General features: G+C 39.6%; 1 protein-coding gene across 3 annotated transcripts in view; it reads right to left on the bottom strand.

The window, feature by feature from the left end:
• ATP2C1 (ATPase secretory pathway Ca2+ transporting 1) overlaps positions 1 to 21205 on the bottom strand; it is a 117659-nt gene that overhangs the window by 13363 nt on the left and 83091 nt on the right. For all 3 annotated transcript variants that reach the window (XM_039523302.1, XM_039523304.1, XM_039523303.1), the window contains 11 exons: positions 20946 to 21012; positions 19489 to 19613; positions 17992 to 18089; positions 14138 to 14233; positions 13953 to 14042; positions 11531 to 11635; positions 8454 to 8610; positions 4109 to 4279; positions 2664 to 2761; positions 1061 to 1111; positions 64 to 230 (listed from right to left, as the gene is read on the bottom strand). In XM_039523302.1, coding sequence (XP_039379236.1) covers positions 64 to 230; positions 1061 to 1111; positions 2664 to 2761; positions 4109 to 4279; positions 8454 to 8610; positions 11531 to 11635; positions 13953 to 14042; positions 14138 to 14233; positions 17992 to 18089; positions 19489 to 19613; positions 20946 to 21012 — 1225 coding nt within the window. The remainder of the gene's footprint in view (positions 1 to 63; positions 231 to 1060; positions 1112 to 2663; positions 2762 to 4108; positions 4280 to 8453; positions 8611 to 11530; positions 11636 to 13952; positions 14043 to 14137; positions 14234 to 17991; positions 18090 to 19488; positions 19614 to 20945; positions 21013 to 21205) is intronic.

The raw sequence follows: 21205 nt of genomic DNA, 5'->3' as shown, positions 1-21205 counted from the left end.
GATTTCCTAACACTTTTTTTTATTTAAGACTTGTTGAATACTTGCAGAAAATCAGAAACTTACATTATTGTCTGAAAATCATCATCTACTAGGATCATATCAGCTGCTTCCTTACAAACATCTGTTCCAGTCTGCCCCATTGCCACTCCAATATCTGCAGCCTTCAGAGCTACAGCATCATTCACTCCATCTCCTGTCATAGCTACTACTGCACCATTATTTTGTAAGGACTACAAAAAAGGAAATAATTTGTTTAAGGCAATGATCAGAGCAATCTGGTCCACACCACTATCCTGGCAACAGTATCTACAATCATGTCATTTAACTATAAAAATGGTATTATGTTTCCATTTAAGTGAGCTCTTACATGTGATTTCTCTCTTAAAAAAGCCACCACACCTCAATCTAAAGTTACTGTACTCCTTCCCAGGAAGCCCAGCTAAAAACCTATGCTTTCAGAGAAGTGAGCTTGCTCACAAGTTGTATTTAAGAAATAATCAAAAAAGCAAACAGTCCATGTTCTCCCATATTTCTCTCAATTACATTCCAACTGTTCCTTAATGTTTGATTTCTTCATTATCTTTGCTCTTTTGCTTGTGCTAATTGTTATCTTGAGAACATCTCTATTCTGTAGTCATGCTTTATTTACTTTTCTTCTAATATTTCTATATCACTTTAGCTATTTTCTTAGCTTCAGAACTGAAGCATCACCACAGAATTGGCTTGAAATCCATGCCTTTTCATTCTGCTTTGGGATGCAGCAGAAACATGGATTCCCATAAATTACTAGTCAATTCAACTGCAATGTGACACTGAATCACAGTTGACCCTTTGGCATCTGAAAAAGTGTTATGCTGCCCAATAGCAGCTGCATGTAGTCTCTCTACTGGGCATTGTGAGGTTTCCCAACTTTTCTTTTCAAATAAATTTGTTTCACAACCAAATACATTTCAAACCTATTTCATTATGACATCTCTTAACCTGTGACAGTTTTAGTAAATACATTATAAAATAAGGTCTCTAGCAGTTATCCTGCACTTCTACTTCTGGAGAAACATACCTTTATGATTTTCAATTTATGTCTGGGACTGGCTCTGTAAAACACTGCAATCTAATCAAAGGAAGAGCATAAAGAATGAACATTGAAAACTTGAGAAATTAAAGAGCTGAAATTTATACTGCAAGAACTACATCCCCACATAATTAGCTTTCAAGAAGGAGTATTTAGGGAGTTAGGTTTATAGTAATCAGATTACATGGTAGTCATATGTTAATAAAAGGTCACAGATTAAGAATGTTGCAGTCTTCATTTTTGCAGACTAGCATTCTTTTATAAATAAAACAATATTTTGGAACAAACGTTGTGGAAGAGTTAAGTTTGAGCCTCAAGTTAATTTTCAATTACTAAAATTAAGAGGCAAAGTTAACAACTGCCAAAATTGCAAACTGAATGAGGTTATTCATCAGTCAAGCAAGTTAATGATACTTTGCAAATAACTGGTTTGTTAGAGGTAATTCAAAGATTGATTAAAAATTAAAGGCATGGAAAATTTTTCTTAAGAAGAGACTAAAAAGATTGGCACAGTTTAGAGGTGGTGAGTAAGTGAAGACATGACAAAGGTATAACGAAGAGTATGTACACAGCTGATTGGGAACTTTTATTCTCATTTCATGGGAAAGGATAAACAGGAGGCCATTCAATGAAATTGAACACATCTATTAAAAAAGGAAACCTGTCACAATGCACAATTAACTCTTTGCCACAAGGTATCAGAGGCTAAGAGATCAGCAGCACTCAAAAATTGATTATACAGATAATGAAAACATCCAACGTTAAATCAGTAAGGTTTAAAAAACCCAAAGTTTGGGAGGGATATAAAGCTTCATACTTCATATCATATCATATATAATCTCATTTCATCTCTCATATGACAGTCTCTAGTTGAGAGAGAGAAAGATCAAGAAAAAGTTTTGGGCAAGCTATTCCCTAATTACTGAGGACAGGGGTTCTTGCACCTTCTTTTGAAGCATCTGGACATGGTCAGACTAAGGGCAGGTCTACACTAGAAGCGCTACATCGATGCAGCTGCGCCGCTGTAATGCCTCTAGTGAAGATGCTCTATGCCAACGGGAGAGTGCTCTCCCATCAGCAGAATTATTCTGGTCAGTGGGAAACACTCCCCTGCCAATATAGCATTGGTGTGGACAGCACTTAAGTTGCTATAACTCGCGTTGCTTGAGGGCAGGGTTCCAACTTTGGTTGGACGAATTCCTGGAAGTTTCGTCACATGACATTATCTTAATTAAAGATTAATCTAATTCCTGGAGACTCCAGGACAATCCTGTTGGGGGTTGTGTGTCTTTCACACCCCTGAGCAATGCAAGTTAGATCAACTAAAGCGGAAGTGTAAACTTGCCCATAGTGAACAGCTGGCCTGGTCTGCTATGACAGTTTCCATGTTCCTCAATTAGAGGGTTTGGCTTTTCATAATTTACTGCATCATCAATTTCTATTAAAACCATCTTGTCAGTTTCTTAGGAAATATAGCTGTTTAGTTCTTTATAAATAAGAACGTTTCTGTCAGCATAGGCTACATCCTTTTATTACAGAACTGTAATTAGTCCGGGGGGGGGGGGCGCGAGGGGGGAGGTGTTATACTAACCTTTGGTACTATTTGTGAAAGCTGTTGAATATCCAAAGCATCTATTTCTTCTCCTGAGAAGGACTGTGAATTTTTGGAATAGAACCCAAGGCGACTAGCTGGAAAGAAATTAAAAATAAATAAATAAATAAAAAGATAGTGATTTAACAGACTACCAGTTTTTCTAGTATAAGGAATACAAGATTTTGTGCCTCTATTCTGCCTTAACGTTTGCTACATGTATGTTTACTCCAGTAGCTTCATAACTCATTATGGAATCAGTAGACTGGAGTAGTTACCTAAACTCTTGAGAAATAACAAATGTCTCATGAAATCTATTCTGATTACATGTTTATATTTGCATCAACATCTAGAGGCTTCAAGCAGGTCAGTGCCCCATTGTGTTAGGTGCTGTACAAATGTAGCAAAAATGACAGTCCCTGTCCCAAAGAGCTTACAATCCAAAAAAAGGAATAGGAAATTAGCACATGGATGTGAACAGGTAGAGGAAAGGATGGGTTCATAAAACGGGAATTTGGGGGGGCGGGGGAGGGAAGAGAAGCCTCAGGAAAAAATGAAATTTCCATCTAATTTAACTCCCTTTACAAAGCTTCATGATCAGCCCACACAAAGAATTCCCCTCTGTGACAAGCTCCTCTGTAAACCAATAAAGTACAGAAGTCAACTAAGTAACCTGTTCAAAGTTTAAAAACAAAAACAAAAAAGCCACTTTCAACTTGAAATCCAGTCTCATATACAAAAAAGTTTGAAATAATTTCTGGTACCATACCTGCTCTGAGTAACCTGGGCCCGTTTTCTTAAGTGTTTGTTTCTCCCTTGCTGCTATGTGAAAGGCCCCCACTTTCCCAGAAAGGGAAAAAACACTACAAAAATGAACTCTTGAATTGACTGAGCATGCATTACTGCTAGATGGGGAAAAACCACACTAAACTAAACTAAAATTGTCTCAATTACAGCAAATCTTAGGTATAAGAACAATTTTCAGACAGCTATAGTTTAAAGGGAAACTCAGTTTAAAATCAGAGGGGTAGCCGTGTTAGTCTGGATCTGTAAAAGCAGCAAAGAATCCTGTGGCACCTTATAGACTAACAGACATTTTGGAGCATGAGCTTTCGTGGGTGAATACCCACTTCATTGGGTAACATGCATCCGACGAAGTGGGTATTCACCCACGAAAGCTCATGCTCCAAAACGTCTGTTAGTCTATAAGGTGCCACAGGATTCTTTGCTGCTTTTTCAGTTTAAAATACACTCTTTCCTGTTACATCACATTTGACAATCTTATGTCTACTAAAATACAAACTGTATATAGTCTATATATTTGTAAATTTCAAAAAACCTTACTTCTATTTATTTGCACCACAAACCATTTTAGAGTAACAATTAATAAGATAGTTAATGGCATCTGACATGTCAAAAAATGAGAGGAAGAGGTGTAGTCATACCAATAGCAATTGCAGTCTCCTGTGAATCTCCAGTAATCATTTTTATTGCTACTCCTGAAGCGATAAGTGTAGCGACAGCTTCTTTTACTCCAGTCTTTGGAGGATCAATTATTCCCACCAGCCCCAAAAAGGTAAGCTGCCCCAGCTCAGGACCAGAGGCTAGGGTCAGAACTTTAAGAAAACAAAAATAAGTTAATCTTTTAAAACTAAACAATTTAATAACCAACCAGCATAGTACATTAACAGTCCCCTTTCCAAAATAAGTATTTCAACCACACACCCTATATATTTTCTAAAAGGACAGAATTCAAATAAATTTTTATTTGAAAAAAAAAAAAAAAAGAACTGGATGATTGGTGCTTACAGACTGCAGGCCCAATGCTACAAAACACACTCATACACATGAATAACATTACGCATTGAAATCAATGTGGCTATTATGTGCCTATTTGCAGGACAGGGGCCTCATTCAGTAGGTAGGCTACAGCAGAAAGTGAGATAGTGCTAGCACCCTCAGGTCACAATTCTCTGAATGGGAACTGCTGTTAGATATATTCTGATTTGCTTTTTGGTGCCTTGCCTCTCCAAGGAATGTAGGGGCGGGGCGGGGGGAAGAAACACAGACACAGATACCCTTTTCCCAGCTTTGGAAGTCATTATTGCTTTTGGTATTTGGAGAAAGGTATATCACGATCTGATTATTGCACACAATTGCTGTTTTTCATAATATTAATATCAATAGGAGGCTAAATGCACCAATATAGGATAAACTGGCCCACGAGTAGAGGCTAAATATTGTCAGTTTATATAAAGAGGATAAGTGATTTCAATCCACAAAATTTAAAAAAAAAATAAAGGTTGTAAACAAGCTAAAGCTAAAACTAAATCCATGAAACAAAGTAAAGGTCAGTATATTATGTCCATGACCCTTTGCAAAGGCGAATGGAAGACCATCACGGATGGATTGTCTGCCCACAAGTTTCCTGTGCAACACCTCTTCCCCTCTTTTTAATCAACCTTAATGTTAAAAGGAACACAAGCAGCCATATTTAAATATTGTGTCTTCTCAGACAATTTAGAGGCCTACAGAAGAAATGGAGCTTACTTACTGTACTGGAGGTTCAAGATGTGTGGTCCCTATCTGTATTCCATACATGGGTATGCATGTGCACCACGTGCCCGAGTCCAGAATTTCTTCAAAGTAGGGTCCATTCACCCGCAGTAGCTCTCCTTGTGCTCCCAACCAAGGCTATAAGAGGCAGCTCGCGTCAACACCTCTCCAGTTCCTCCTCTTACTACAATCCAACTGGATCTGAAGCAGAGGGGAGGGAGGGTGGATAGTGGAATACAGATAGCAACCACTCCCCTCTAGGAGCCTCCAATTATAGTAAGTAACAATTCTTTACTGTGATCTTCACAGCTGAGGATGTGAGGGAGATTTCCAAACCTGAGCCACTCTTTTTAAGTGAAAAATCTGAGGAACTGTCCCAGATTGAGGTGTTATTAGAAGTGGTTTTGGAATAAATTGATAAATTAAACAGTAATAAGTCAACAGGATCAGATGGTATTCATTCAAGAATTCTGAAGGAACTCAAATGTGAAACTGAAGAACTACTAACTGTGGTATATAACCTACCATATAAATCAGCTTCTGTACCAGATGACTGGAGGATAGCTAATGTGATGTCACTTTTTTTAAAAGCTCCATAGGCGATGCTGGCAAGTACAGGTATAAGTCTCCAGGGACCACAGGGTGGATCTTTGAGTCCTTTACAGAACGTAGAGGATCGTCTGTCTTTTCATTAAGAAGGTTGGACTCAAAGGCGCGGTCTTGCATAGTATTTTGGACCTCTCTAGGGAAGCCCAATGACTGAAGCCTTCACATGACCAGCCCTGTGGCTGAAGATCTGGGATGTTGCATCTGCAGCATCTCCCACAGCCTGGGGAGCCACCTTTGATATCAACCTTCTTTTGTCCAGAGAGGACTGGAAGTGGGCTCGGTCTTCCATGAGTGGCTTGTCTAAGGTCCGCAAACCCGGTGTTAAAATCATATGATGTTAATAAGGCTTGGCAATTAATACAAAAATCGGAGGCGTGCAGAGGAGAAAAACCTTCCCACCCAGGAGATCTAGTCTCTTTGACCCTTTATCTGCTGAAGTAGATTTTCGGTAGTGTGGCCAAGCTCTTGCCAAAGCAAAGTGTAGGGGCTCAAGATGCCGGTGTTTGCCCAACTGCTCTGGCTGGTTCAGATATGGCCTCGTTGATTGGGATAGCCACGTGGTCAGTACCTGTGGTTGTAAAATGCCCAGGAGTCAATAGTGAGGGGACTGCACCTCCTGTATGGAGATTTGTAGATCAGCAGCAACTCTTTGCAACAACTGTTCATGTTGCCATGGTCATGCAGCAAAGGCGGCGATGGAGGAGTGATGGCAGTGTCTGGGGATGATGGGGAAGCTCCCCTGTTGGAAACAGTGTTACCAGTAGAACTGGTTCTAGCTCTTCATACACCAATGGACAAGAAGGGAAGGAATGGTACAAATCCTAAAAGGGGTCTGGGTGCCTACCATAGGGGTTCCGAGGACCCCAATAAAGGCCAGAGGGAAGGACCCCACAGTGCTACTAGTTGGGATACTAGTTGTCCCTGGTTGGGTCCTAGCTGGAGGAACAGTAAGGTCTCACCTGTCTGCCAGGACTCCTGTGCCTTCACGGAAATACTAGTGCAGCCATCTCCTCTGACTCCTCCAATTCAGAGGATGGTTCCGTTTGTAACAGTGATACCATGGATACTGAGGCACTCCAGCTCTATGGATGGAGATGGGACCTCTTTGAGGCAACGGTACCAGTTCCTCCTCCAGGGTAAGGATCTCTCTCAGGAGGGCAGGGCCTGAACAGAGTGGAGACTGCAGATAGGGGAGGAAGATATCCTCCAGCATTACTAAGGTCTCTGTACAGCCCAGAGTGTGAGAGTTCTAATAGATACTCCTTATGGACCAGTTCTGATGACACAGCTGGATGATCCATAGCTAAGCGGGCAGTACCGATGGGGAGTCCAGACCTGCACTCGTGGATGGGACTGATGAGAGTCTCTCCCCACTCTCCCCTGCAGTCTCCATCAGAACAGACATCTCTTTTCTTCCATGTCTTATCCTTCAGCATGGGGGTCTTCAGCAGAGCCAGTTCTGTACACAACATCTCACCCAACCGGGACTAGCTCAGGGAAGAAACACATTTCTTTTGGACAGTCCACTTGAGGGCCTCATAACCTCTTCCATCAGGAACTTTCCGTCAGAGCTCTCAGGCCTCTAGTTCTGGGTAGGAAGGATTTACACATACTACACTTAGAGATATGTGCCTCACCCAGACAGAACATGCACTGGTGATGCTTGTTGCTGATGGAGAAGGATTGAGGGCAGGAGAGAGAGAGTTCTTGAATTCCAGGACCCTGGGTATAGTCCTGGGACCAGGAGAATTGTCACCCAGCTGGGGGGGGAGGTGGGGGAGGGGGAAGAAGAGTAATTCTATTCTGTACTAAACTATACACTAACTAGAATTCTTAATCTAAAACAAGTTTACAATTAAATTTTTACAGGTTCTGCAATAGCAAAGGAGGACATGATTCCAGCTCAGGCCATGCAACAGTAAGAAAGAACTGAAGAGGTGCTGACCCACACTGCCTCTTATACCCTCGGTCAGGAGCATGTGGAGAGCTACTGAGCATGTGCGGGTCAATGGACACTGCACTGAAGGAATTCCAGACCTAGGTGCATGGTGTGCATGTGTGCCCACATGTGTAATACACATAGGAACCATCACCCAAAGAAGTAGTTTTCTGAACACTCTGACTGCAGCAGTAACTAACAACCCCCCTCTGACCAATATTTAGTCATGCTGACTAGTTCAGGCAAGTGTCTCACACACAAACCTCTGGCTCAAATAAGGGTCTCTAACCCACATATGAGATGAAACAAAACAGAAGAAAAACGGGAGAACCTAGGATTACCCAAAAAACCCATAAACCAATTCCTGCATAAAAAGTGATGACAGATAGTTAAGTGCCGATGACTCATCTCTTGGGTGGTCAGACACAGGAGAAGAAACTGAAACCTGAGGTACAATGTGTCAACATCCACGGTCAGTCATGTTATTACTTAACCCTTAAACTAAAGTGATAGTTTCACACCCAGTCCTCATTTGAAGAAATTGGTGAACACAACAAAACTAGAAAAGGTTGAGTTTAGGAGTTAGGGGCTCCAAAATTGTGCATTACACTTACTATGAAGTGAGTCAAGCAACACATTTAAGCTGTTTATTAACCTGTAGAGATAGTACACTAGAACAGCCTTACCCCTAAGTCCTGCAGAGCCCATAGATATTGTCTCTTGCTGATACTGTTCTCTCTGTTGTTGGGTGAGAGGCAGGGTCTGCCCCTTGCTGTTATATGTTGTACAGTATCTAATCACTTGTTCATAAGCTCCCTTCATAAAGCAAATCTCTGGTTTATCCTAAGGAAAAAAAAATTCACACGAGTAACTAGAGTCCTCTAACCTATATCATACATTCTGCAATGTAAGAACTAACTCATTCATTTAAAGCGAAAATCAATTTTCATAACAGTGCAATTCTAAATACATAATACACCTCTACCCCGATATAATGCAAATTCAGTTATAACAGTAAAGCAGTGCTCTGGGGGGGCGGGGCTACGTGCTCCAGCGGATCAAAGCAAGTTCGATACAACATGGTTTCACCTATAACGCGGTAAGATTTTTTGTCTCCCAAGGACAGCGTTATATTGGGGTAGAGGTGAATATAAACTTAGTATTACAGTAGCATCTAAAAAGCCCTCCTGAAATTAGGGCATTTTAATAGGCATTGTGGATACACAGTAGACAGTTCATGTCCTGAAAAGCTAATGTGCAGTAGAGCTTGTCTGAATGGGCAGCTTGACAGCAGCACAGCTGCATCGGTAGCACTTTACACCAAGGGAGAAACTCTTCATTAGTTGATCTACCTCTCCGAGAGATGGCACCTATGTTGGTGGGAGAGGCTCTGTCAGCATAGTGCTATCTACACAGGGAGTTAGGTCAGTGTAATTATGTCACTCAGGGGTGTGGATTTTTCACATCCCTGAACAGTTATTCTGATATAGGTCTGTAGAGTAGATCTGTCCTAAATAGACAAGACAAAGGGTGAAAAGGAAGCCTCAGTTTACAGAGTCACAGAATCCGTAAGTCTCTCACTGAATGGTATTTTCTCCAGCTCAAATAATGTTTTGTGGCTCATTTCTGCACCCTCTCCAATTTTTCAACATCCCCTTTAAATTGTGGACAAGAACTATACACAGTATGAGTCTCACCAATGCCACATACAGGTGAAATCATCTCCCTACTTCTACTCACTACTCCCGTTTATACATCCAAGGATTGCATTAGTCCTTTTTGCCACAGTACCACACTGGGAGCTCATGCTCAGTTGTATGTCCATTATGATCCCCAAGTCTTTTTCACAGTCACTGATTTCCAGAATACAATCCCCTAGTCTGTAAGTATAGTCTGCATTCCTCATTCCTAGATTTATAACTTTGCATTTGTATCATCTGCACATTTTATCAGCAGTGATTTTATATTTACTTTCAGATCATTGATTAAAATGTTCAATAGCATCAAGCCTAGTTCCAAGCTCTGTGTAACTCTAGCCAGAAACATCCCCATTCACTGATGATTCCCATTGAGGACTACTTTTTGAGATGTCCGTTCTTGATCCATTTAATGTGTACTCTAAAAAATTAGGACTACACAGTATTATTAAATCAGCAAGTTGTGCAGTACAAAGTCTAAATATATTAGGTTTATGCAGTTACTTTTATCAAATTTGTAATCTTAAAGAATGAAATCAGGTTTGAGACCTAGTTTCCATAAAAACATTTTGACTGGCACTAATGGCAAACAGATGGGAAACTGCAGCACAGAAAGAAGCCTGTGGCAGAATCTGGAACAGAACACAGACTATATCTACACTGCGACTTAGTATAATTTGCAGCACAGGTACATGTACCTGTGCTAGCTTTAAATCTAGCTAGTTTGCTAAAAATAGCAAGGAGAACATGGTGGCATAGGCTTCAGTATGGCCTACCCAGGGAGTCAGGCAAGCTCATACAGCTCACGCCACTGTGTCCTCACTAGATTAAAGCTAGCACAAGTACATCCATACAAGCTGCAAATTGTACAAACCCCATTGGCAGTGTAGAGGTAGCCTCCAATTTCCTGAGCCCACACCCAAGGTCTTAAATTAGAAGGCCAACTACCCAGTCAAAGAAATATCTATATGTTAAAATCCTTTATACATTATAGAATTGTTCAGGTCTTGGTGAAGCCAGGATATTTTAAGTTGTTGTAGATAGTCAGGTTGTTTGTACTGTAATTTTCCCCAATTGACCTTTGTTTCAGAGATCACCAGGGGGAGTAGTGAAAAGGTTCAAACTTAACAAGAACATCAAAACACTGAGGGTAGGGGAAGAGATTACCTGTAGTATATGCTAGGGAATCCTTTCATCCTCTTGGCTCCCAAGGTAATTTTTAAAAATCAAATCTAGGCTGCTAAGCTCTCCTTAATTCTTCTGCAAACTCTATCCTAAAGCTGATGACTTAATGCTCTGAGAATTTGAAGCAGTGCAGCATGGAAAGTGGGCAGGCCATGAATTAGAACCTTCCATCTCCACAACTAGAGAGTTTCCGGTGCTATTTTGAAGCTTTAACAACAAGCTAAATTTTTTTGCCATAAGCACTAGAGGGATATTCCATACATCCAGGATCCATTCCCTTCCATGACACATGCTGTTTAGGAGCCTGTAGCTATTTCATGCTGGTCAGACTTAACAAGTGATTCTTACTTTCATCACTCACACGAAAATATTCCACCTGCCACCCTTTTTTTGGGGGTGGGGGGGAGGGAAGAGGAGGTAAACATATAGATAGATATACATTATGGAGAAAGTTCATTTTCCCCATTATTCCAAATGAAATGGTTATTTCACATAATGCAATTCCTTTCTCTGTTAAACTGGCATATTCCTTCTTGCCATGTAACTACATTGCCAAGGAAACAGCAGAACATTAAACAGAATCTCATGAGATTTCTATGGAGGAGCTCAAATTTAGAATTTTAAAATGTTTAATTTCACTGTATACTTCCACAAACTCCCTGTGGTTTTCAGCCACCACTTCAGAGATAGAAAATTAAACTAGTTTCACTATCAAACTCTCCCCTTCACACTCTCAGGTGTAGCGCTATGCTGCTGGCTTGATACTCCCTTCCTGTACACAACTTCTGAAGTTAGACAGAGATAGCTTGTACACCATTTCCTGTGCTGTAGGAAGTTACTTAACATCACTGGGTAAGGAAATAGCCATGGAAAAGGCCTACCTGTTGTGTCCTGTGCACGCATTTAACAGCCATCCATTTTTGCTCTGAGCTGAAGGGATACTCTGCTTTTCTAATATAGTCCTGCTGGAGTCCATCTAGACCCATCTGTGTAAAATGTAACAGTAATATCAAAACCATTTTTTATTCATTTAATCAGGCTACTAGCCTCTCAAGTCACAAGTTCAAGTGGCTCATTTTCATTCTTAGTTATTTATAAACCCATTCAGTTTTTATTTCTCTATTAAAACTAAAAGCAAGTCACACTAGTCCAGCTTAGATATAAGCTTCGATAAACACCAATGAGCAAACCCACATCTTTTTGTTTCAATGTCAGTCACCAAACAGTATATTTTTTACTTTGTCAAATCACATCTACTTTGTACTTATACAATAGTCTACCTTTCATCCAAAGATCTCAATGTCTCATAATTATACTTAAGTGCAAACACTGATCTTGCTGTTGCACACTGCTCATTAAAACATATCCAACTTCTAGAGCACAGATACTTTAGTATTCTACAGCCCCTTCTCCAGGTTTTAAAAAGCACTTTATAATGACTCAAGCTTGCATACCATTGAGATAGGCAGATGTCACCTCTATTGCATTGCTGGGAAACAGAGGCAGACATGTTAAATCAGCGGTTCTCAAACTATGGGGCGGGCCTCCCAAGGGAGGCATGGGAATGTGTCACAGGAGACAAGAACTGTGTGTAGGGCTTTTTTTTTTTTTTTTTTTAAAGAGCTCTGGCTATCAGCCCCAGGTGGCTGGGGCTTGTGTAGAAGGATCATGCACACCTGGGAAGCGGGAATAAAGAGGACAGCTGGAGCTCCATCATCAGGAGGTAGCCCTGGGCTCAGGCTCTCCTCTTTCGCCCCCCTGGAGGCAGTGGGGCTCCAGCTGTCAGCCTCGGGGTGGCAGCAGCAGTATGGAAGGTTGCAAGGTGGCACTAAATCTGCTGTGAAAGAGATATTGACATATCACTTTTCACATTCCCACCCTTACTTCTGTGCTGCTGCTGGTGGTGCAGTGCTGCCTTCAGAGCTGGGTGCCCAGCCAGCAGCCACTGCTCTCCACCCTGCCTTCAGAGTTCGGTGGCAGTATATGTACTTGGGCCCGGGGGTGGCATGAATGACTACAGACACAAAGAAAGGGGGCCCGATCAAATAAGTGAGAACCAGTGCAACAAGTGACTTGCCCAAAATTATAAAGCAAGACCACAGCAGAGATTCAAAATAGGAGAACTCTCATCTCCTCAGTAGAGCTAAGATCAGTGGTTTTCAAATTGCAGGAGGCAACCTTAAGGTGCATCACAACAAAATTTCCACCACAGTAAAAAAAGTTCATCTGAAAATTTGTGGCTTCCAGGACTCAGAGTGACACTTGGGGAAAAACTCAATGTTTCTGCTATTCTTCCTACCACAACCCTGATTGCAACTCTACCTCCATTCCCAAGCCCACTCAACTCTGGGGGAAATATGCTGATTAAAAATAATGCAATGTCACCTACCTGCTGAACCCCACTACTCTCTAGAATCTACTTGGTTCACATCTTAAAATGGCACCACTCTCCCTGCCCATAGCAAAGTACACTGCAGGGATAGCAAGAAGCGGTTGTAGTCCACCCACCAGTTTTCATGGGTTCTTGTCATACAATCAATCCCATGATCTTTGTGGAGTCACAAGAGTGTGGGGTTTTAAATGGGTCTCTGCAAGAAGCTGTGTGTGGATTCCGAGTCCCAGATGGGGGAAAAAGACTGAACATCACTGCATTATACAATATAGATACAAAGCTATGCACAGTCATAGAAAGATTAGGTACTGGGGTTCACTGTCACCTGTCCAAGTAGTCTTAGTAGTTCATTGTCACAGCATACAGAGGAAATCTTGTTTAACCAAAAGTTACTCAACTGAAATTCCCTGTATCCAACACCTAAATAGCACCTTTCAGAGTTGCAGCATTTAAAGTGCCAGTAAATAATCAATTGCTCATGTGCTACTATTTTATCTTTTCTAATCCTCTCCAGCTTCAGAACAGATGCTGATTACTTGACAAATGGGCTAGCACCAAATTAAATGACAACTTTAAACTGTAAACAGTCAAAAATTCAAAGTAAAAATAGACAAGTTATCAATGACTTTATTCTAGATCAAAGATGAAATTTCATTTTTGAACCATAAACTTAAAAATCAGATCCAAACAACATTAACATGATTTTACTTCAGTTCCATTTTCATCTCCTATTCATTATCTAAATTGTCGGGATGCCCAGTAATTTTTCATAATAAAAGGTTCTTTATATGGAGGAGAGAGGTTTTTTCAATGAAAACATACTAACTATTAGTGCTATAGTTAAACACTCATTTCTATTAACTTAAGGTTTCTGACATGAGGAGAAAAAACACCATGAATTAGGTACACACCTTCATAGCAAGTGCAAGTAAGGCCCCTTCTGTTGGTTTTCCCATTAGAGTGCTGTTTCTAATTATGGCATCATTGCACACACAACCTGCCTAAAAAGACACAAATAAAACAGCGGTCAAGGCAATATACAATTCCTGTACTAATTCAATGAAAATATAGACTGCTTACTGTGTTGAGATCTTACCTCAACAATTCTGCTAACAGAGGGGTTGTTATACCCATGAACAACATCACCATCAAGCACGACTTCTCCAAACCTGTTATAACCTACTCCAGTAACCTGTAAGACACAAAAACAGCCAAATACAGCACAAAATGGAAGATTGAAAGGCAAGATTCTGAATTTATGAAATGAATTAGTAATCTCCCACACAGATAATGGAATATGAGTAATTAAAAAAATTGAACAACTATACCAAGTGAGAAGCGCACACACAACATTTCCTAATCAGCTTCTAATGCAGAGGGTTTAGGTTAAAGAGTATTTAACTCAATCTGAACAGTTTAATATTTCAATAGAATATCAGACCACAACTTCTAAATCTGTAATTCAAATTCAGAATTAATTCAGTATTCTTCAACTGCTGTATTCTTACTGCTTATCAGTTATAAGCAAAAGCTTAGGATATTGGTTTTCCTTCCCTTCAGGACCCGCCAGTAGATGTCTCTTAGGCTATGTCAACATTAGCACTTGTGACATAAGTTACATTGACAGAAGCGCCAGTGTGGACAGTGCTATGTCAGAGGGAGATTCTCTCCTGCCGATATAACTATCGCTGCTCATTGGGAGTGTTTTAATTATGCCAATGGGAGAGCTCTCTCGTGGCAGCATAGAGCAACTACACAGGAGACCTTACAGTGATGCAGCTGCATGGGTACAGCTGTGCCACTGTAAGGTCTAGTGTAGAGATTGCCTTTGGGGGATGGTGAATGAGAGCAAGGCTGTTAATTGGATTACAATGCATACCAACTGCTGGGGGTCAGGCAATGGGTGCCAGAAGTGCAGCTACAAGAGTGGACTGCCCTGAAGAACAGCACAGCAAATGAGGCCTGGGAGAGAGTAGACTCTGAAGACAGTTATTAAATTTATATTTATTAAATATCTGTATTGCAATACAATAATCTCTTAGGTTAACAGTGTGGGTATTTGGTTTATGTGTCCAGGTTTATGATTAAAAGTTCCTTCCACAAGCATCTGGTACTGGTCACTATCAGAAACAGGAAATCTAATTAGATGAACCACTGGTCTGAACAATTGTGGCAGTTTTAGTTTAAACCCCATTTAGCAACACACAGAGTTTAAAACTAACATTCAGAATCCTTTTCACTCACTTCCCTCCTTTGCGGCATGACTGTGCTCACACTGAAGTTACTGAACCTTAACTCCGGGTACAGTAATTGAAGGGATATAGAGAGCCCCTCCAAGTTTCCACACAGATATTTTAAATTAGAAATGTAAAAATTAGAAGACAAGAAACTAAGCAAATTACCAAACTGCTGACCAGTACATGGTTTTGAGAATTAATTTTTGCCACTTTCATTCTTCTTATCTTTGTGTTTATTTTCTTCTTTTCCCTTCAACTCAGTAAGGCTCTTCTCCCCAAAATAACTGCAATATACTTTTTCTTATGCTGTTTCAAAACTCAAACAGAAAAGAGGCACTATATATTTCTCCCAATATAAACACAAGACTGTAGTCAAAACAAGGAGAGAAGAAGGGATGTAGGTAACAGTGATAAAAAGGAGGGTCCACCATCCTACTTCTACTCAAGTCAAAGAAAAGATGCCCATTGATGGCAATGGGAACAAAATCAGACCTGAAAACAGTCAAGAAATGTTGAGACTGGTTTAAGTTTTCAGTTCTTCCTATTCTTTATAAAATGGGCATGAAAGAAAAAAAAGAGTAGCAGAGTTTTCTGCTTCAGCTGAAGGGAGTGACACTTCGGCAACCATTGTTACAGATAGTAAGCAGCTGGAAATCCTGAATGCAGGAGCCAACCAGAGTAAGTTGATCTGAGTACCGGACTTCAAAAACCTTACCGTTATTGACAAATAACCATTCATGCAGAAAACTGCATGACTGGAAAATTTATGATAGGGCTGGTCAAAAATGTTTCCCAAAGCTGTTGTGTTAGAAAACTGGGGTTTTGACTAAAAAAGTGTTGAAAGTACCATGGAAAAAAAAGAGGCAAATGTTGGCTCTTCAAAGCCAAAACCTGAAATATCTAAGACTTGGGGGAGGGAGGGTTTGGAAGAGGGGTGTTGGGCTTTAATTTAAAAAGAGGCAAATTTTCCATGGAAAATTATGAGTTTGATTTCAACTACATTTTCCCAAATATTTTTATTTTCAGTGTTGCTCTGATCTATAGTTAGGAATTCTGTTCTGATGCCTATATCCTGACTACATGCAACAAGTCGATTTCAGTTTAACAGATGTTATAAAAGCTTGGTTTAAACTGTCATTTTATAAAAATATCCACATCAACAGCAAAAAACCCACAGAAGGGATTATGTGTTAGAAATGTTTTTACAAAATAGATCTTAATCTAAGGTATATGGTTCAGAAACATGCAAGGAGAGAGACACCATTGAGCTTGCTTGTGTTTCATCATCATATCACCACAAGTGACTCAGTAGGTAATAGGCACAGCATCGATAGGTAGCCATGTTAGTCTGTATCCACAAACACAACAAAAGGAGTCCGGTGGCACCTTAAAGACTAGCAGATTTATTTGGGCATAAGCTTTCGTGGGTAGGTGAAGTTTTTTACTCACAAAAGCTTATGCCCAAATAAATCTGTTAGTCTTTAAGGTGCCACCGGACTCCCTGGTTTTTTTTAGGCACAGCATATTTTTCCCAATATTCAGGCTTAACATAAGCCTGACAAGTAACAATCAGAACTCTGATTACTTGGCTAGAGCATACCCTATACCAGGGGTCGGCAACCTTTCAGAAGTGCTGTGCCGAGTCTTCAGTTATTCACTCTGATTTAAGGTTTCGTGTGCGCGTAATACATTTTAAGAAGGTCTCTTTCTATAAGTCTATAATATATAACTAAACTATTGTATGTAAAGTAAATAAGGTTTTTAAAATGTTTACGAAGCTTCATTTAAAATTAAATTAAAATGCAGAGCCCCCCGGACCGGTGGCCAGGACCCGGGCAGTGTGAGTGCCACTGAAAATCAGCTCACGTGCCACCTTCACAAACGAAGACATGCCCGTAGTGAGAAAATGTGGTTTTCAGAGGAGCAGTTATTCGTCTTTTCTTTTCCCACCCTCTTGTTGTTGTCCCTCTATCTTTGTATCTCCTTGTGCATTTCCCTCCTGGCAGTAATTCTCAGTCCTCACCATGCCTTCACTGCCACACCCTTCTTCATTCCATTCATTAAAATGACAGTAACTGTTTCATTGCTGATCAACACCAAGGTGTCATCATTGAAGAGTCAACTCTAAAGACATTAGTGTGGTGGTGGAGTCCACATTTAATTATTTCAACTTATCTCCACATTCATTAAGATGTAAATTAATTGTTATAAGTCTTAACCAAATGTTTTTCTTTGCAACCATGAGGGTAGTGATATGTTTGATACCCCGGCTCTGAAGTCTACTACAACTAGATTTCATTTTTACTCACATGCTACAGCAAGTGCCCACCATAATCTTGTTTTCAATAGTGACGGCAAAAACACTCTCTCAACGTTCTTTTTATAACCAAAGCCATCATAATATGACCTCAGCATGCTCAAAGAGCCATATCTCCCTACCTATTTTTATGGAGAACTCCCTATAGGCAGAGCAACTGGGACGTGGCCCAGAAATCTCAAAATACTGACTAGGCATGGGGACAGAACTAGCTTTCCCTCTAGAGGTGGTCCCCTCCAGAACAGTACTGAGGCACAGCACAATGGCATGGAGAAAGTTACACTACCTCAGACAGCTCTGAATTTGCTGTAATTAACACATCTCAGTCTGGCACCTTTAATCTGCACTAAAAGTCACTAGAGAGAAAAAGTTTAAAAATATATTCCTACCACATACCTCAGCATACTGTCCATCTGAAGTAAAAATATGAGTAACAGTCATTTCATTCTTGGTCAGAGTTCCAGTTTTATCTGAACAAATCACATTACAGCAACCTGGAAAAAACAATTAAACATACGACAGGAAGTCTTCTTTGAAACATGAGTAGCTTATGAGTAAACAAACCTCAGTGAAGACAAATTTATTTCCAAGTGCTTTGTAATTTGAGATAAGATGTTCATTTACAGAACTTCATTAGAGGGAGAGTGTTAATATATCTAGACAGTTACAGTTTTCACTTATGTTTTAATTTGTTACTATCTCCTTCAGAACTCTCATATGCCAAAAAACCAACACTAATTACCTAGGTTACAATTCCATTTTTTGGATTTAAAAAAACCCAAAAACCTGCATTGGATTTTATAAAGCACAGAGGCAAAAAATTTCTAGTTACTTATAAACTGACTCAAAGGATTCACCACAAAATTGTCAATAGGTAGTTCAACAAAACTATGCAAAGAGTTATGAATGCAGCTAAGAACTATAATTTTCCAAAATGTTTGTCTTCCTGTTTACTGAACTACAAACAAACTATATTAAGGAAGTGTCAGAAATTGTTGTGAACAGTAAAAAAATTTAACGCTTTTATTTCCATGGCAACCACAAGTTCTTCCTTACATTCAACAATATTTATTATTACTCTAGCAAAGATAATGCCTCTAACTTGAGCATTTAAAATGTGAGTCTTTTTTTTATTTATTTAAAACTACTTTAAATCTGAATGTTTCATTGGATGGCAGAGATTTTTGGAATGTGAGATTAACCATACAATGCAAGAACAACAACAGCATCTAGAGATAGAGTTCCCAAAATGTCAAAGGCATTGAGATGCACTAAGAGAACCTTGCAGCATTGAAGCACTCTGCACATCCATTAGTCTCAATGCACAGATAGAATATAGATGCGAGTCCTTGTTTAATATCTAAAATATAGCTTCATCTAGGACATTAAAAACATACATACTTGAAAAGTGGTATGTAGACTTCCTGAGGACATTCCATGCAATTTTTTAGTACTGATAAACTTAGAAGTTTTGTTCACAAATCTCAATGGTACTATTCCTAAATACATGGCAGCCTGCCAATTTTAAAAGCATCAGTATTTTATTTAATTAAGCACAAAAAAGAGAATAAATGTTTTAATTGGTGAACCGTTTTCCTCCATACTGTTTCACCTGTGAAACTACAGCCCTGATAATGACAGACCAATGAATTTTGTATGCTAGCCTCCGATGCTAGGCTCAAGAACCTGGAAAAAATGCATCACAGGTCCTGCAGTAAATTCAATAGTATAATAACTTTTTACAAAAATTCTTCAATTTAGTGTATTTAAAGTATTACCATGTTCTTGGTAAAATTGTTGCTAACAGTAGTTGAACAGACTTTTTAAACTGTTTTTTGTGGTTAACTCCAACATTAATATCACAATATTCTTTATTTTTTGGTTTAGTCATACCTAAAGTTTCAACAATAGGTAGCTTTTTTACAATAGCCCTTTTCTTGACCATTCTCATCACACCAAGGGCCAACGTCACTGTTACCACAATAGGTAGTCCTTCAGGGATTGCAGCTACAGCCAAACTGCAATAAAAATGTAAACAAAACACACTGGCTTAGAAGTCAATGTACTGACTGAAGGAAAAAAAAAAAAGCATAAATCAATCAAGTTAGAGAGTGTTTTATGGGTACACCAACAAAAAACAAACTACACACACAGGAAACAGCTGCTACTTTGCTCTAATCACATGACATTTAGCCTGAAAAAATGTTGGCACCCTGTGTAGATGAACGAATATGCCATGATTTCAGAGTTTACTGTTCAGATGCATGAATTCAGATGTGCTATGATACTTAAGCAAAATGGTGTGAAAATAAAGATGAAAGATCAATTTTGAAGTGTCCTCCGCATTTAAGACCCTCAAACCCTAACTAATAAAATCTGAATTGTGCATAAATCACATCAAATTAGCAGGTAAGAAGGGTAATTCAGCACATCAAACTTTGTTTATTTCTCTCTCTCTCTCTCTCCATCCCCCCCTCGTTCCCCCCCCCCCCCCGAGGGGGGGGCAGAGGAGAGAGAAAATGTCAAACCTCCTCTCTAATGCAGGCTGCACCAATGATCCAACACTGTCACCTCCAGTTTGGGGTACAACAATACACTATATTTAAGATTATCTTACATGGATGTTTGAAAAATTCAGCTGGTGCAAAGGGTACTTAGCACTTCCTAGTTGCTCAAAGATGCAATTCAAACTGCTGGTTTGACATATAAAAGCTCTTTATGGTCTGGGTCCTTTTGCCAAAAAGATCACCTTTTTTCCTCTGCACTACCAAACGCTGAGGCAGATTTCCTAGAGTAGATTGTTGGGACACCTAACATAAAGGGTAATTCTTCACAGAAGGACTCTTTCTGGGGAACTTACTCCCTCTACTGCTCTGAGGGAGGGAGACACAGTCTTAGAACACTAAGCAAGACATTTATTTACTCAAGCATTCGCCGGAGTCTACCAAGTTAGTGAATTTTATTCTTTGGGGTTCAAATTTGAGTTCTAGTGGTTATATTATACGGAATCTAAACTTCTGGTTATTACAGTATGTATAGAGATGTTAGTTGTGTTTTAATTTGCAACTACATCTAGAGATTAGGTCATAGATTTATGGATTTAAATAAGTCAAGCACAGTATACATACCATTTTAGCATAAAAATGGAAGTGACTGACCATTCTCGTGTCATAGCAGAATCTGTTTTCAGTTTTATGTGGCATTCAGTGTTACATTTATTTGAAATGTAAGTGGCTTAAAAGCACAGCATGTATGATACAGACATACCATAATACATATGCAACTGATTTTCAAGTGTTTGCTTTAGTGTTCAAATAAGAATATTTTTCACTTTGATATGAAATTCTCACCTCACACCAATAGTAAACATATCAAGGATATGCTTTCCTTGCAACCAGCCAACCAGCATAATAATACCTACAAACAGAACAAAGCAGGGGTGTATTTAAATATAAAACAATATAGGGGCTTCAGGATGATCAAACATTAAGCACATGTAAACTTGTCATTTGCGCTATATATTGCAGCTCTAGAACCCAGGCTTAGTGCATTGTACGGCTTAGTTTCCTTAGCCAGCGTGATGCGGGTCTGTTAGCATGGCGATACCCTT

This window comes from Mauremys reevesii, linkage group 2 (assembly GCF_016161935.1).
Source record: "Mauremys reevesii isolate NIE-2019 linkage group 2, ASM1616193v1, whole genome shotgun sequence".
NCBI lineage: Eukaryota > Metazoa > Chordata > Testudines > Geoemydidae > Mauremys > Mauremys reevesii.
The sequence above is the reverse complement of the archived record's forward strand: the minus strand, read 5'-3'. Positions and strand labels throughout refer to the sequence as shown.